This window comes from Mesocricetus auratus, unplaced genomic scaffold (genome assembly GCF_017639785.1).
Source record: "Mesocricetus auratus isolate SY011 unplaced genomic scaffold, BCM_Maur_2.0 Super-Scaffold_100040, whole genome shotgun sequence".
In the NCBI taxonomy this organism is placed as follows: Eukaryota; Metazoa; Chordata; class Mammalia; order Rodentia; family Cricetidae; genus Mesocricetus; species Mesocricetus auratus.
This window is the reverse complement of record NW_024429217.1, coordinates 6,489,354-6,504,093: the sequence shown is the minus strand read 5'-3', so window position 1 is coordinate 6,504,093 and position 14,740 is coordinate 6,489,354. Positions and strand designations below refer to the sequence as shown.

Genomic DNA, 14,740 nt, shown 5'->3' with positions numbered 1-14,740 from the left:
CACACTAGAATAAAGGCAAAATGAGGCAGGAGAGCAGAAACGGTGGCCTGTTGGAGTTGCTAAAGAAGGAAACAAATTTTGTTCGATTTGGCCCGTGTTCTCCTTTTCTGTTGTGTCCCCCCCCCCACCTCAGTGCTCCTGCTGCAACATGGTCCCATAGGAATGTGGATAGGCTGTCCCCTGACTGGAAAGCTGAAGGGTGACAAGAAGCTGGGTTTTTCATGACTCATTCTTCCACAGTTGTTTACATGCCTAATTGAATTATTGGCACAGGGTAACAAGGAGTCTTCCAACGATAAGCATGCCATTGCTTATTCACCCCCAATAAATGTCTAGGGTCAGATTATTCTGCCTGAGAGCATTTAGTATGCCTGAATGCCCTACCCCATTCCAGCTGCTTATTCAAGATCCAGGTCCAAATGGTAACCGGGACTGATGAAGAAGTATGTTCCAGAAGGTAATGCTGAAAGCCCCTGACTTTGACTCTCTAGGTAGAAGATGATTGACATTCATTATTGGTCAAAGGATTTCTTCCCCAAAGTCACAAAGGGAATCCATATGCTCAGGCTTTATCTTTTTCAGTGGTTCATTAAAAAATTCCATACTCGATTAGTTATGTACATGAATGAGATACTCTTTGAGGCTGAAGCTGGTGTTTGAGTAGGAAAATTCTATTAGCATGCACAAACCTAGAGCCAACACTAGGCATCTTATCATTTAGTTTAATAGGGGATAGCTCAGTTGATGGAGTACTTCTTAGTGTGCAAACACCCATTTTTCATTAATTCCCAACTCTGTACAAACCAGGTGTGGTGGCAAAAGCCAGCAATTTCAACCCAGAAAAGGAAGAGGAAGGAGAATCAGAAGTTCAAGGTTATTCTTGGTTACCTAGCTAGTTGAAGTTCATTCTGAGTTCTGTGAGATCATGTCTCAAAATTTTGTATTCTCTACCATTTCATTTTTAAACTCATTCTCCCATACCATCCTCATTTCTAGCCAACGAATGTATGATAATAAATACTTTTGGGGGGGGGTGGGAAGGTCTAATAACTACACTCCGTGACCACTGCTTAAGAAAGAAAGTGGGAAGCATCCATGTGTGGTTGGGACATTGACAGGACCACAGACATCTGCTGGAGTAGTGGGCTGGTCCGTATCCTGTGGAAATCTCAAGAAATTCCCAAAGACAGACCAGGAGCATTAAGGATGGATCGGGAGATGACACAGACTGAGGTTTCTGGGGTGAGAGACTTTTTAGATAGATGGGAACAGGGCGTGTGGGCCTGGGAAGGAAAGGCCACATTGTGAACTACGGCCTGTGGGTCATGTGTTGCTCTATTTAGAAGGAGAGATGACTTACTGTGTGTGAAAAGAGGAGGAAGTTACAAGGTCGAGGACAAGGTCCTTCCATGAAGGTCTTTGGATGTTGCCCTAACAGCTGATCAAAGCCGGGAGCAACCACTCTTCTTGGTTAGATACCACTGTGGTCTCCATGGGAAATCAAACACACGAGTAGGGCTTGTGAAAGTTCATAGGGGGAGATGTGCAGAACAGGTCCTGTTCAACCCCAGAGAGACATGATGAGGGGCTTGCTGTAGCCATGGAGATGTGTCCAAAGCAGAGACCATAGGCTTGGGTGTTTGGTTCTATCATTTGCTAGGTGGTGTTTGAGAGAGTGGTTCTGTCTTGTTTTGTTTTTGTTTCTTTTTTCAAGGCAGGGTCTGTTTGTGCTGTCATGGAACTCTTTCTGTGGACCAGCCTGGCCTCGAACTCAGAGAGGTCCACCTTCCTCTGTCTCCTGAGTGCTGAGATTAAAGGCGTGCGCCACCACTGCCTGGCTCCTGGAGGGGAGTCTTGAGCATCAGTTTTAACCCGTGCTGTGATCTGAAAGTAACTCAAGCTAGAGGTTAAGACCAAAAGAGGTTAGAAGTTAATGGCGTGGTAGTAACCGGCTGTGTTTCTTCTGGGGTCTCCTTCTCACAGATAAGGAAAAGGAGTGTTGCTTTCCCGTTGCCTGTCACTCTAGTGAAGAGGGTCTGTGTTGTGTTGGCGAATCACTCGTACCTCTCACAAAGAAGGGACTGAAGGGATTTTTCTCATGTAATTGGTCTAGAAAGGATTTGACAGCTGTAGAGTGTGGAAAACTGGCAGGTAGTTTATTTCTAGATCTGGGTTTTAAGAAGATCAGGGACAAGGGTTGCAACACATGGGACTTATTTATGAGGTAATTCTTAGCCATGACTAAGAGCCTGTGCTCAAATGCCTGGGAAAGCTGAAAGAAAAAAAAATCCCTGCAAAATAAATCATGTCTGTTTGCAGATTTTCTGGGCTTGGGTGACTCTTGGTTGTTCACATGTGTCTGTAGTCCTCCAGCAGAGAGCAGAACTCTTCTCTTCTGATGACTTTTCCCTATTTTTGTTTTTTAACAACACAGAAATCCAATCGGTTTGCTTATTTAATTAACGACTTATTTATTTAGAAAGATTATTTTCGCTTCCCCGTGGCCTTGAGAGATCTTTACAATGTCTCCGAGCAGACACTGCAGGGGTGGTTTATAGTACAGATACACTCTGTGCACACACACGTACGCCCCGGCACTCATCCTTGGGCATCTGTATTGATTTCTGGTGCTATGTTCTCCCCTAACTGTAAAGTTCTAATTACCAAGTTTCCTGTGTTTATGTCAAGAGTCTGTGACATAAACATCCCATGGAAGTGTTCTTTCAGGGAGACTGAACCAAGAATGAGTTGTATTCTTACAGTTGTTTTTAAGGGGCACTCCCTTATTCCCTGATTTCTGAAACTTTAACTGGTGCAGTTACCCGTGAGAAATATTTCACCTTAAGGCGAATCACTGTCGAAAGCTCTCCTTATCCTCCCTGGATCCGTGCAGATTCTCACCTCGCCTGTATTTTGTTGCAGCTGCTTCATAAGCCAAGAAAAATCATTATTATTCCACTCAGCTCGACTTTTGTCATATGTATAAACATGGCTTCAGCACCACTTAAAACTGCATTTTAGGATGCACTCAGCCGGACACGGCTTTCAAAGTGATGGATGGCTGGAGAGAACAGAATTATTTCAAAGTTGAAAAATTCTGACAGCAATATGTAAGCTCACCAATCAAATTCCATAATTCTTTTTGTTTTTTAATTGTTAATATTATAAAATATTATGGTTTGGGGGTATACTGAGCCTTCATGTAATGGCTTTAGGGAGCAGAATTTGGCTTTTGGCCCTGCAGCATATTTTTATTCTGAGAGGTGTTCTAATGTCCACTGCTAGGATGGTTAGCAGTTGAGTCCGACCCAGACTGACTTCAATCTCTGCCTTCGCTGCTTAGGATCTGTTAGCGACCTTAGGTAAATTATTTTATTTCTTTGTGTTTTGGGCCCTTATCTGTGAGATGGGTGCAGTAATTGTACCTTTCTCATGTGGCGGTTATGTGGACAGACAGGGAAATCCTCTGTCCGGTAGAAGGCTCCGGATGCTGCTGCCTGTAGACTCTAGAATCCTGCTGCCGTGCCCTGGTAAGAGCAGCCTGTTCACTGGTTCCGTTTATGCTTCCAGGCAGTATCTTTTCAACCACGGTTTGCCATTTTAAGACTATTTTAAGACTGAAGAAATACTTACTTGGCTCTAGGCTGCAGAGGGTCACACGTCCACCTGTATGATGAGCCTGATGGGTAACGCTTGCAGAGAGTCACAGTGTGACATGTGTCCAAGCGTTCTTGAGCCCACTAGCCTGTTGCGGCACATCTCCAGCCTGATGTAGCCTCCCGAACTTCCTGCAGCATTCCCGTGCCGGGTCGGTTTCTGTCTTCTTTAAGTGCAACTCCGTCTTGCTGGGTCCCCGTGTTCTTTGCACGCATCTCTCCGCTGACGTCTTCCCCTGCTTCTGTTAAGCTGCAGTAAGTAGTTTAAGGAATCTCACACACAGTAGCAGAGCTTTCTTCTTGAGGTCTTATCCATTCAAAATGACCCAAATACTATAGAAATGGGATTAAAATACAGTAACCCCTAACTACCAATGTATAATTGCTGCCACAGCACTGACTCTGGGGTTTAATGAATCAATTTTCTATCTTCCTACAAGCTTACGAAGACTGTCAGAAACTTGTTTAACTTAAAAAATCAGCAGCTTCAGTCAGGCAAGCAATTTTACGCCGAGGGCATTCATTGTGATGACTAGAAAGAAGGGCCCAACAAATCATCAAGAAGAAATAGCATTAAGGTACACTTGGTGCTAAATGGAGGCTGGCGCATATACTGAATTATATCAATTTACCTATGTGCTGAAAGCCTCTTCTCCTGTCCTCATGCACAGAGCCATTTTTCTTTGAAATAACTTAGCGTATAAAACACACACACACTCACACAAAGAAAAATTCTGGAGGCTACAATGAGCTTATCTCAGGGTACATGTGCTTCTGGGTTTTGAGGTCTGCAGATGGGTGGAGATCTGTTTTATAGGAGCCTGTGGTGTTGATATACCTTAGCTGACTGTTAAGGGGTTATCTTTGCCCACCTCATACAGTGTAAGAAAACAACACTGGAATCTAATCGTGGCACCATCAGAGGCACGCAGGCCCAGCAAGTCCTAGAGTTTCCGAGTACTGAATGGAGTTACCTTTCCAATATCTACAAGGAGTCCTTTGCCTGAGCAGGCAGGAGGGGCCATTCAACCCACTTGGGAGCATCAGCAGAGGTCACAGCATTTCTTATCTCTGCTTGAGAACTCGGCTTCTGAATGGTGTGGATGAAGTCCACCTGGAACAGACTTTGAGTTCATACACTCTTTTTGTTTGTTTGTTTGTTTTTTTGAGACAGGGTTTCTCATACCATCTTTTTAAAGCCTATACAAATACTAAGTGCACACTCTGTTCAAAATTGGAAGAGAATATCAAAGTACATTGTCCACAGCCTTTAGGTCGCCGATTCTAATTTGAACTCTTAGGTGTCTTGTTATTTCCAGCTGGAAAGTAAGCTGATTTTCGTGTTTCTCAGATGCCTTTGAAGTTTCATTGTTTTCAGTTTGTACACTAAGAAACAGTCGTCAGGACTATGACAGAGCAGACGCAGGGGAGGAGACGTGTGCTGCACTTACACCGGCTGCATTTACAGGTGCATTGACCAGCGCTCCCTCGGTGCATCCAGACTTTAAAGGTCCTTTGGCTTTGACACGGGCTCTCTTTGTGCTGCCCTTGCTGGCTGCAAATGTTGTCCTCTTGTCTCAGTCTCCTAGGTGTGGGACAATGGGAACCCAACACTGCATCTGGCTCAAAAATATTCTTTGCTAATCGTCTCACTAGGGATTGAACTCACTTAAGAACAGCAGCACCAAAAGCTAAAAGAAGTGTGTTTGGGTTCAAATACCCTAACACTTAGAGATTTTCATCTGGTGCAGCCTAATGTTATGACAGAACCAGATCAGAGCCATCGAACATCTGAGATCTACTGTCTTCTCTGTTTGAGTCTTTCAAGGTGGAATGATTTTCGGTTTCTTCATCACAGGAGGATAGGTGATTTTACTAGCAAACTACAATTAGACTAATGTCCTTCAGGAGGATTCAACACCCTAGAAGCAGAGACTTGCTGCCATTTGTCCCTGGTGACTGTTCTTGTGCAGTTATGAAGCCTGATGCTGGCGAATGAGATTTCTCTCCTACATTTGAATCACAGTAATAATTCAAAAGAAGATTTTTCTATAATTTTAAGAAATGATATGCGTGTAAATGCACCTTATTTGATCAGAGTGGATTTAACAGGAAGAGTTAATGCTTCATAAATCTTAATAAACTTACGATAGGCATAAATATAAAGATTTAATTTCTGTAAGTAAGCTATGAAATGAAGTCCTGCTGTCATCTTCATTGCACTGAATAACTTGTTCAGTATTGCACAGTGTTAGGCATAGGCTGAGAACTGACCGTGTTCACACAGGGCAGGGCCTGGAATCTGAGTGTAGCCTTGCAGATCTTTTGAGAAAGGGTAGATTCATGGGTGTGATTATCCAAGCTTTCATGTCTTTTCCCAGTGTGTTCTTCCAGGAAATGAGTGTCATCACTAGTAAAAATTCAGTTAGATGAACAATGCTGTTAATTTAAGCCAAGTGGGAGCTCAGCAACTGAGATCCACAGTGTTGGGTTTCGTGGTGGAACACTGGCCTGAATGTGGAGAGTTAGTGTTCAAATATTGGAGTAACAAGTAGCATTGAGGTAGGGAATAAATGGTTAGCTGTGGTATCCAGGCAGCTTACACAGCTTTTGTTTTTTTAAGATATAGATCTGGTCTTTCATAGTCTTTTGCTGACATTAGAAGACATACAATAAAGTACATTTCATTTTTGAGGTCTGATCACTGACTATAGGCAAGGTCTGTTCATATGCTTCTCTCCCATGCCCTGTATGAGTTTCTATCTTTGAGTTATGGTTGAGAAGTACAATGGATTTGGTTGATAACACAGGAAAGGTTTGGAGTTTTTAATGAAAGAAAGTTAAATTTAGCCGTGGCAGCCCAGCCTTTAATCTCTGTGAGTCTGAGATCAGCCTGGTTTACAAAGAGGCTTCCAGGACAGCTAGGGCTGTTACACAGAGAAAGTGAGATTGGCCGGTGCCCTAGGGGTAAGCCCTAGAGTAGCCTCCCAGCACTCACACTTTACCAGCTGCTCTTTCCTGAGATGCTGAGGAGGAAGAACTGGGAAGGACTTGGAACACAGCAGAAGAAGGATGCTGGTTTGTCATGCCAAATGTGTGGACTTTCCCAGTTGTGAACACCCAGTGGGAAAGGGGTCCGTTATCATTGGGGACACTCTTTGTAGATGTCTTCAGTGTTGATTGTGCTTCCTCCTCTCTGCACTGTGCCTGCACGGGCTGCCTTCTTTTCATTGATTGGCTATATTGACAATGCCACAGGATATTACTTTTACAGTGAGATAAATACACTGGTGTTTCCCATTGTAAATGGCATCGTCTGTTATAGCAGCTGCTCTGGCTGTCTGTCTGTGCTGTAAGAGCATCTTTACAGAGTTGCTTCACATCTGTGAGAGAACTCATATAGTGAGTTCCTAATATCCTATTGTTACTTAGAAAGTTGCAGGATAATGATGTGCTAGGCAACAATACGCCTAGAACCAATAGCACTGGTTTTTAACCAGTTCCTGGGGGCAGTGGGGGAGAGTAAAATTTTACGGAATTTTTCAGATTCCTTTCGCTCAATGAATGCGCCCGATCTTGTCTGTTCAATGAGTCTTTTGTTTGGCACACAACTTCCAAGCAGTGAAAACCAGGGAGAGTCACTCATGTAGGATGACACTTTAACTTCCACAATCTATAGAAAATTGTATCATGTGGAGGAAAGACGTAATAGCATTTTTGGAGACTCTTTACTTCTAACCACATAAAAACAGCTGCAGCCTTTGCTTTTGAGAGATGACTGACTATCATTGTGGCTGATTATTAGAATCACTTCAAGCAACAAAAAATCAAAACAAGAAACTTTACTGTTTGGTCTAATGCAGTTTGCCCCACAGTTGCAGGACTCTGTAAAACTCACTATGGCAGAGTGAATTTAATAGGAAGAGTTAATGAGTAATTTGTTTAATGTTGCATAGTGTCAGAGTGTAGGCTGAGAACTGACCGAGTTCACACAGTGCATGGCCTGGAGTCTTTTTTTAAAATCTGATTTGATTTTCTTTTAGTGAAAATAAGTGAAGTCATTCTTAAAATATTTTGAATGCGAATTATGAGCCAAGAGCTGTAAAGATAAAGCCAAGGTTTAGGTAATAAGTAACAATTAGAAATGAATTGTGTCAAAAATCAACAAGGTATTTTTGAGACTTTTAATTATCATAAATATTTATCAAGAATATTAAGATTGCTCTTGTATTTTTCCTGATAACCCCTGCAAGGTCATATCAAATCAGGCATCTCACAGATGTGGAATCTAGAATCACCTGAATTACCCTTCCAGGATGAATTGTGAATTTTAGTAGATCCATTTCTCTCCCTCCACCCCCCCTCTCTCTCTCCAGAATGAATTTTAGTAGATCCCCCCTCTCTCTCACACATACTTTCTCTCTTCCTTTCTTCTTCATCTCTTTTTTTTATAAATAGGAGAGAAAGAGTTCTGTGTGAACCAAAATTGCATTACTCTACATTTAACAAAATAATGGTAAGTTTTGCCCTCTAAATTGTACCCTCTTTCATGAATTAACTAATGGAATTTTGCTGTGTTGGCCGCCATGTTTCTTTGCTCTGCAGGAGCAACAGTGTCTTTTAATTTTTCCGTGACTTTAAAGTCTTCTTGGCTTCATCCATGGATCATGGCAGATGTGGTTGATGTGTGTGCAGAAAGCAGAGTCCTGTATTCCCTGGAAAGCTGCAAAGGTCAGGGTTAGAAATAGCGAGGCTGGTTCTAAAGCCATGTAGTGCCCATTAGTGCTGCCCATTGAGGCCAAATCTCCTAAACTTAAACCCACATATTGTGAATAGGAGCTGTTTGATCACACAGCCAACTCTGTATGTAAAAATATCACAATGTCACAATAATTTAAAGGAAAAATTAAATGTTCAAATTTATGACCTGGTACCATTGCTCTGGATAGAAAATGTTAACTTAATACGAGTCTCAGTTTTATTTACTTCAAATAACCATCTTTTAAATAGTTGTGGAAATTAAGAAACTTCAGAGGATGGAGAGGCGAGTATGTATTGAGAAACTGCCACGTGCCGATTTTATGTCCGTTGACTTTAAAAACATACTCATCTCTCTTGTGGCTTTGAAAACACCTTGGGAAGTTGAGGAAGGGGGAGTCTCGTGTTATCAGTTTTTGTGCTGAGACGCCAGCGAGGCTGGGTGTGTGTACCTCCTGAGTTCTTGGTGCGCTGCAGATGAGTTTTTGCAAGTTCGCTGTCACAAGTGGGATGCGGCTTTGCTATCTGTGCTGGGAAGGCACTCAGGAGCTTTCGGCAACCACACGGCACGTACGGGAGCGCTCCTCTGTCTTCGCCACCACCCACTCCCCGTTTCGTTTAGTACCGTTTCCTTTAAAAGTTACCGGTGCATGTGCCCATGTCTGTGTGAGCTTGTGTACGTGTGGGTGTCTGCAGAGGGTAGAAGCGGCTGTTGGCTTCCCCGGAACTGGGGTTGCAGATGCTTGTGAGCCTCCTGGTGATGGTGATGGAAACAAGCTGGGGTCTTCTGCACGAGCTGTGTGATGTTGTTTTCACCCTTCAGCTTTACTCTCACAGAACAAGGTTGTAGGGGGACATGGGACAAACCCGAAAGCAAAAGGATACATTGGAAGGTCCAGGGACAGGGTGTTGGGAAAGTCCTGTTATTTGTCAATAAAGCACTGTTGGCCAATAGGGAAATAAGATAGGAGTCGAGGAGGACTCTGGGTAGGAGAAACACAGAGAGTCAAGATGTAACGCCATGGGGGAGGAAGCCCGGGACTATTCTCCGGTAAGAGAAATACTTAGATTAACAATTATGGGGTAATTACTTAAGTTAGAGCTAGCCAGTAAGAAACAAGCAAGGCCAACAGCTTCATAATTAATATACTCCTGTGTGTTTATTTGGGACTGATGCGGCTCTAGAACCAGGCTGTTGGGAAGGCTTCTCTCAAGGAAAAGGCTTCTCTTTACAACAGGGAAATAAGATTTCCCATGGTCTTTCCGTTCTGCTTTACCTGCTTGCCGGCTTCAGGCCCTGGGATAGTGCTGTGCGGCCCACATTCAGGGAGGGTGGGACAGTGCTGCTCCGCCCACATTCAGGGAGGGTGGGTCAGTGCTGCGCGGCCCACATTCAGGGAGGGTGGGATAGTGCTGCTCCGCCCACATTCAGGGAGGGTGGGATAGTGCTGCTCCGCCCACATTCAGGGAGGGTGGGACAGTGCTGCTCCGCCCACATTCAGGGAGGGTGGGACAGTGCTGCTCCGCCCACATTCAGGGAGGGTGGGATAGTGCTGCGCGGCCCACATTCAGGGAGGGTGGGACAGTGCTGCTCCGCCCACATTCAGGGAGGGTGGGACAGTGCTGCTCCGCCCACATTCAGGGAGGGTGGGACAGTGCTGCTCCGCCCACATTCAGGGAGGGTGGGACAGTGCTGCTCCGCCCACATTCAGGGAGGGTGGGACAGTGCTGCTCCGCCCACATTCAGGGAGGGTGGGATAGTGCTGCGCGGCCCACATTCAGGGAGGGTGGGACAGTGCTGCTCCGCCCACATTCAGGGAGGGTGGGACAGTGCTGCTCCGCCCACATTCAGGGAGGGTGGGACAGTGCTGCTCCGCCCACATTCAGGGAGGGTGGGACAGTGCTGCGTGGCCCACATTCAGGGAGGGTGGGATAGTGCTGCTCCGCCCACATTCAGGGAGGGTGGGACAGTGCTGCGCGGCCCACATTCAGGGAGGGTGGGATAGTGCTGCTCCGCCCACATTCAGGGAGGGTGGGACAGTGCTGCTCCGCCCACATTCAGGGAGGGTGGGATAGTGCTGCGCGGCCCACATTCAGGGAGGGTGGGACAGTGCTGCTCCGCCCACATTCAGGGAGGGTGGGACAGTGCTGCTCCGCCCACATTCAGGGAGGGTGGGACAGTGCTGCTCCGCCCACATTCAGGGAGGGTGGGACAGTGCTGCTCCGCCCACATTCAGGGAGGGTGGGATAGTGCTGCGTGGCCCACATTCAGGGAGGGTGGGATAGTGCTGCTCCGCCCACATTCAGGGAGGGTGGGATAGTGCTGCTCCGCCCACATTCAGGGAGGGTGGGACAGTGCTGCTCCGCCCACATTCAGGGAGGGTGGGACAGTGCTGCGCGGCCCACATTCAGGGAGGGTGGGATAGTGCTGCTCCACCCACATTCAGGGAGGGTGGGATAGTGCTGCGCGGCCCACATTCAGGGAGGGTGGGACAGTGCTGCTCCGCCCACATTCAGGGAGGGTGGGATAGTGCTGCTCCGCCCACATTCAGGGAGGGTGGGACAGTGCTGCTCCGCCCACATTCAGGGAGGGTGGGATAGTGCTGCGCGGCCCACATTCAGGGAGGGTGGGTCTACCCTCCTGAGTCGATCCTCTGTGGAAACAGGATTTTGAAGTTGAATAATGCAGGGTTGTAGGAGGTAGCATCAGCATTTTGTTTTTGTGATTGGTACATTATCCTTGAGCATTCAGATTATGGAATTTAAATTCTGGCTGGGTTGGTGTCTCAGTGGGTAAAGCACTTGCTGCACACCCCTAACTACTTGAGTTCAGATCGCCAGGATTTGTGTAAAGCTGGGCTTGGTGGCACACATCTGTAATCTCAGCACTCCTAAGGTTAGATGGGAGGTACAGATAGGAGAATTCCTACAGCATCACAGGCCAGCTAGTCAGGGTGCACTGGCAGGAAAAACAAAAAATGCTGCCTCAACCAAAGTTGAAGGTGAGGGCCAACACTCAAAATTGCCCTCTGACCTACACATGAATGCCATGGTACATGTGTGTCCAAGGCGCACACGCACACGTGCACACACACACACACACACACACACACACACACACACCACTATTTAGAAAAGTAAGCCAGTGTGACTCAAATAGAGGCTAACCAGAGTTATGAAAATAAATGAAATAATCAAAACGAAAATCTTATATTGCTGTTTTATATATGGTTTTAAAACTTATGGAAAAACCATGTGCTCTCATGCTCACAGGAAAGTTGTAACAAGAGAGCCGTGTGTTTAAGCGAGCATGCTTGAAAACCGGGTTTCAGCGCCTTTTTACTTGGTTCGTACAGAGTGGGTCACATGGGTCATACCAAGTCATTACAGTGGGGGAACAAACCACTCATGTTGTTACTAGGCCTTTCCTCTCTTGCTGACGTTCTATAAGTTGGTATTGGTGTGTGTGTGTGTGTGTGTGTGTGTGTGTGTGTGTATGTGAGTGCGCACACACGTGTGAATGTGTCTGTTTCCTCCTAGTATCATCTTTAGAGATTTTTTTGTCTCTGTTTGTCCAGGTCCTGGCCCTTGCAGTTTCCTTATCCATCTATACTGGAAGATTATCTGTCTTAGAGTTGAAGTGACCCTCCCTCTTGGAACATGGAGATAAAGCACTCTTTGTTGAGATGAAATCAAGTACTGTTTTAGTTAGGGTAGAAATACCACAAGAGCCTTCAGGCAAATCACAAGTGCAAGGAAACTCATTAAGTCAGAGAAATTGAGCCTTATATTATTTTGTACCTGTGGGACTCTAACAGCCTAATGGCAAACTGAAGAGCTATGCTGATTTTAAGGTGATGCTCAAACTGGTGACAGTACACCAGTGTAATTAAACATAAATTTAATTTATTTTACATTTGTAATTTGTAAATTCAATGTAATACCCAGGATGCTCTTTTTTTAGTTAAGCTTAGGAGAAATACACATATTCAATCAACAGTTTTCAGTAAAATAAATACTTATTTTCATATTACCCACATTGTTAGTATTAGGTGAAATACAGAAAACCCACTCTGTTGTCAGATTAAGAAAATACAATACAAAATGTAAGATGTGTTTATAGAAACAGATTAGAGAACAAAAAATGCATTCAATAAGCTGAAGGAAGGATACCATTTCAGTATTATTGGCATGAAACTGTACATAATTTAATATATGTGCATTTTTATTTTCAGATTCAAAATGCTAATGATGTGTTAATTGCACCCCTTGAGAAATTTCGAAAGGAACAGATTGGTGCAGCTAAAGTAAGTGTGACTTTTTCTTATGCTTCAGATATTCTCCTGATGATTAAAGGCGATATAACATCAGATGTTAATGTTTTGCAGTTAGAATGACCTATTAAAATACTTTGTGTGTTTAAAATGACATCATGTTAAAACTCTTTTCTTTTTGATAGCCCGTTACGAAGCTGGGGTTCATTTAAAAACTAAACGGCGGTCTTCTGCTGAGTAGAGAGCATGTCTGTGTTACATGGGCTCCTCATGCCCTGCAGTGATAGGGAATACACACTTTTGAAGAGAGGAGGAGGAGAGTTTGTAAAATTAAAAGAGGTATTGTCTTTACTGGAAATAAAATAAAAGTAGGTTTGCTATGTACCGAAAAGTACATCAATAACATCAAAAGAACTTGTATTATTCTTTGGAAAGCTTTCTATGATGAATGTTTTGTGGGAAAAACTTTAAATACATTTGACAGAAAGCCTTTGCATTACTGTTCATTGATTATGGCTGGCTAAAATTTACATATCTGCCTATGGTTCATTGATTTGTGTACATTCACACACACATACTATAGTGAGCATATGGAAATCTGGGGACATCTTGAAGGAGTTGGTTCTCTTCTACTGTGTGGGTCCCGGGGATTGAACTCACTTAGTCAGGCTTATCAGCGGGTGCCTGTCCATGATGAGCTATCTCACTGGAATCCACTATCACTCTGCTCTTTTTTGGAAATTTTATTCTTTGACGACTCCAGACGTGTGTATGATGTTGCCCCTCCCACACTGAACTCTTCAGCTCATCCCCTCCCTCTCTCACCCCTGCCCTTATCTGTGTTGGACTCTGCTGTAGTCAGTTAATGACAGCCGCCTCCTCCACTCCAGCAGCAGGGTTGGTTCTTCTGGGGGACTGCTTTCTCTCCTCCATCTCTTCTGGCTGGAGTAACGTTATTTCTTACTGACTGGTCTGCGCACCCCCGTTTTACCCTGTCAACCAAACTTGTCATGTTGGAGCCTGTCATTCTTCCGCTCAGGAGACCTTCAGTAGCTGTGGTTTTAACAGAATATGTAATCCTAATAAAATCCCCCACGAGTCGGCTGGCTGCTACAATTCATTGCAGACATGGATGTGAGCTTGCCTTCCTCCCAGTGCCCCTCTTCCCTTCTCCCTGCAAAAGTGGTTACCCTCTCCATTTTGACATCCTGCTAGTGACTTATGTCATATGGCAGCATCAGGAAGCCGACTTCCTCATTCATGCCCCTTTCCAATGCTCTGTTTCTCATGCACAAGTGACATTTCCCCTTTTCATAGGATGAATAGTTCTTAGCCTTGTTTCCCATAATAAGTCATCAGTGTTTGTCTTGAATTAGAGCATGGTACACACATCTCCAGCAGTGCAAATCCGATTTCATCTAAAGAGTGAATCAGAGCCCCTTCTGTTAATTAGCTCAGCAAATATTTGCTACTCTCATGGTTGCCTCTGTTGCAAGTCTAGTATTTGATAAGATTAAAGACCACAGCTGTAAAAAGAGAGTCACGATCCTTACTCTGTGTCCCTTACGACTTGGGGGACAACAGCCACTAAAGCCACAGAGAATGCGTTGAAGAGTGTTTCCCAAAAGTGGAAGGGTGATGTGTAACGGTGCTGAGTAGACCTGGAGTAAAGCCGCTCTCCTCTGCAAGGGCTCCACATCTTGTGGATGTTTCTGTAGCTGGGTTAGGGAGCCTCCTGAAGCATTCCCTCCTAGGTCTAGTGCATTTCCCCAGCCCATCATGCAAGCGGTAATTACAGTTGTTGTGGATGACCGCTTTCTCCAGGAAGGCTGGTGTTAGCGGAGGCTGTAGAAGCAGGAGTAGCATCACCCGCTCTTTGTGTGTGTGTGTGTGTGAACATATCAATCAGTGGACAGGACAACTGAGAATACAGAAGAGGACATTATGGTATCATGTCGTTGTCTAGTGGCTGGGTGTTAAATGTGAAGCCAGTGACATTGTGAGCGGGATACTTGGCCGTCTGTCATGATGATTCTGTTTCGTGCGCCTGCT

General features: G+C 44.8%; 1 protein-coding gene across 2 annotated transcripts in view; it reads left to right on the top strand.

Annotated features, from left to right (window-relative positions):
* Arhgap42 (Rho GTPase activating protein 42) overlaps positions 1-14,740 on the top strand; it is a 226,544-nt gene that overhangs the window by 120,757 nt on the left and 91,047 nt on the right. For both annotated transcript variants that reach the window (XM_005077326.4, XM_021231343.2), the window contains exon 4: positions 12,650-12,721. In XM_005077326.4, the coding sequence (XP_005077383.1) occupies positions 12,650-12,721 (72 nt within the window). The remainder of the gene's footprint in view (positions 1-12,649; positions 12,722-14,740) is intronic.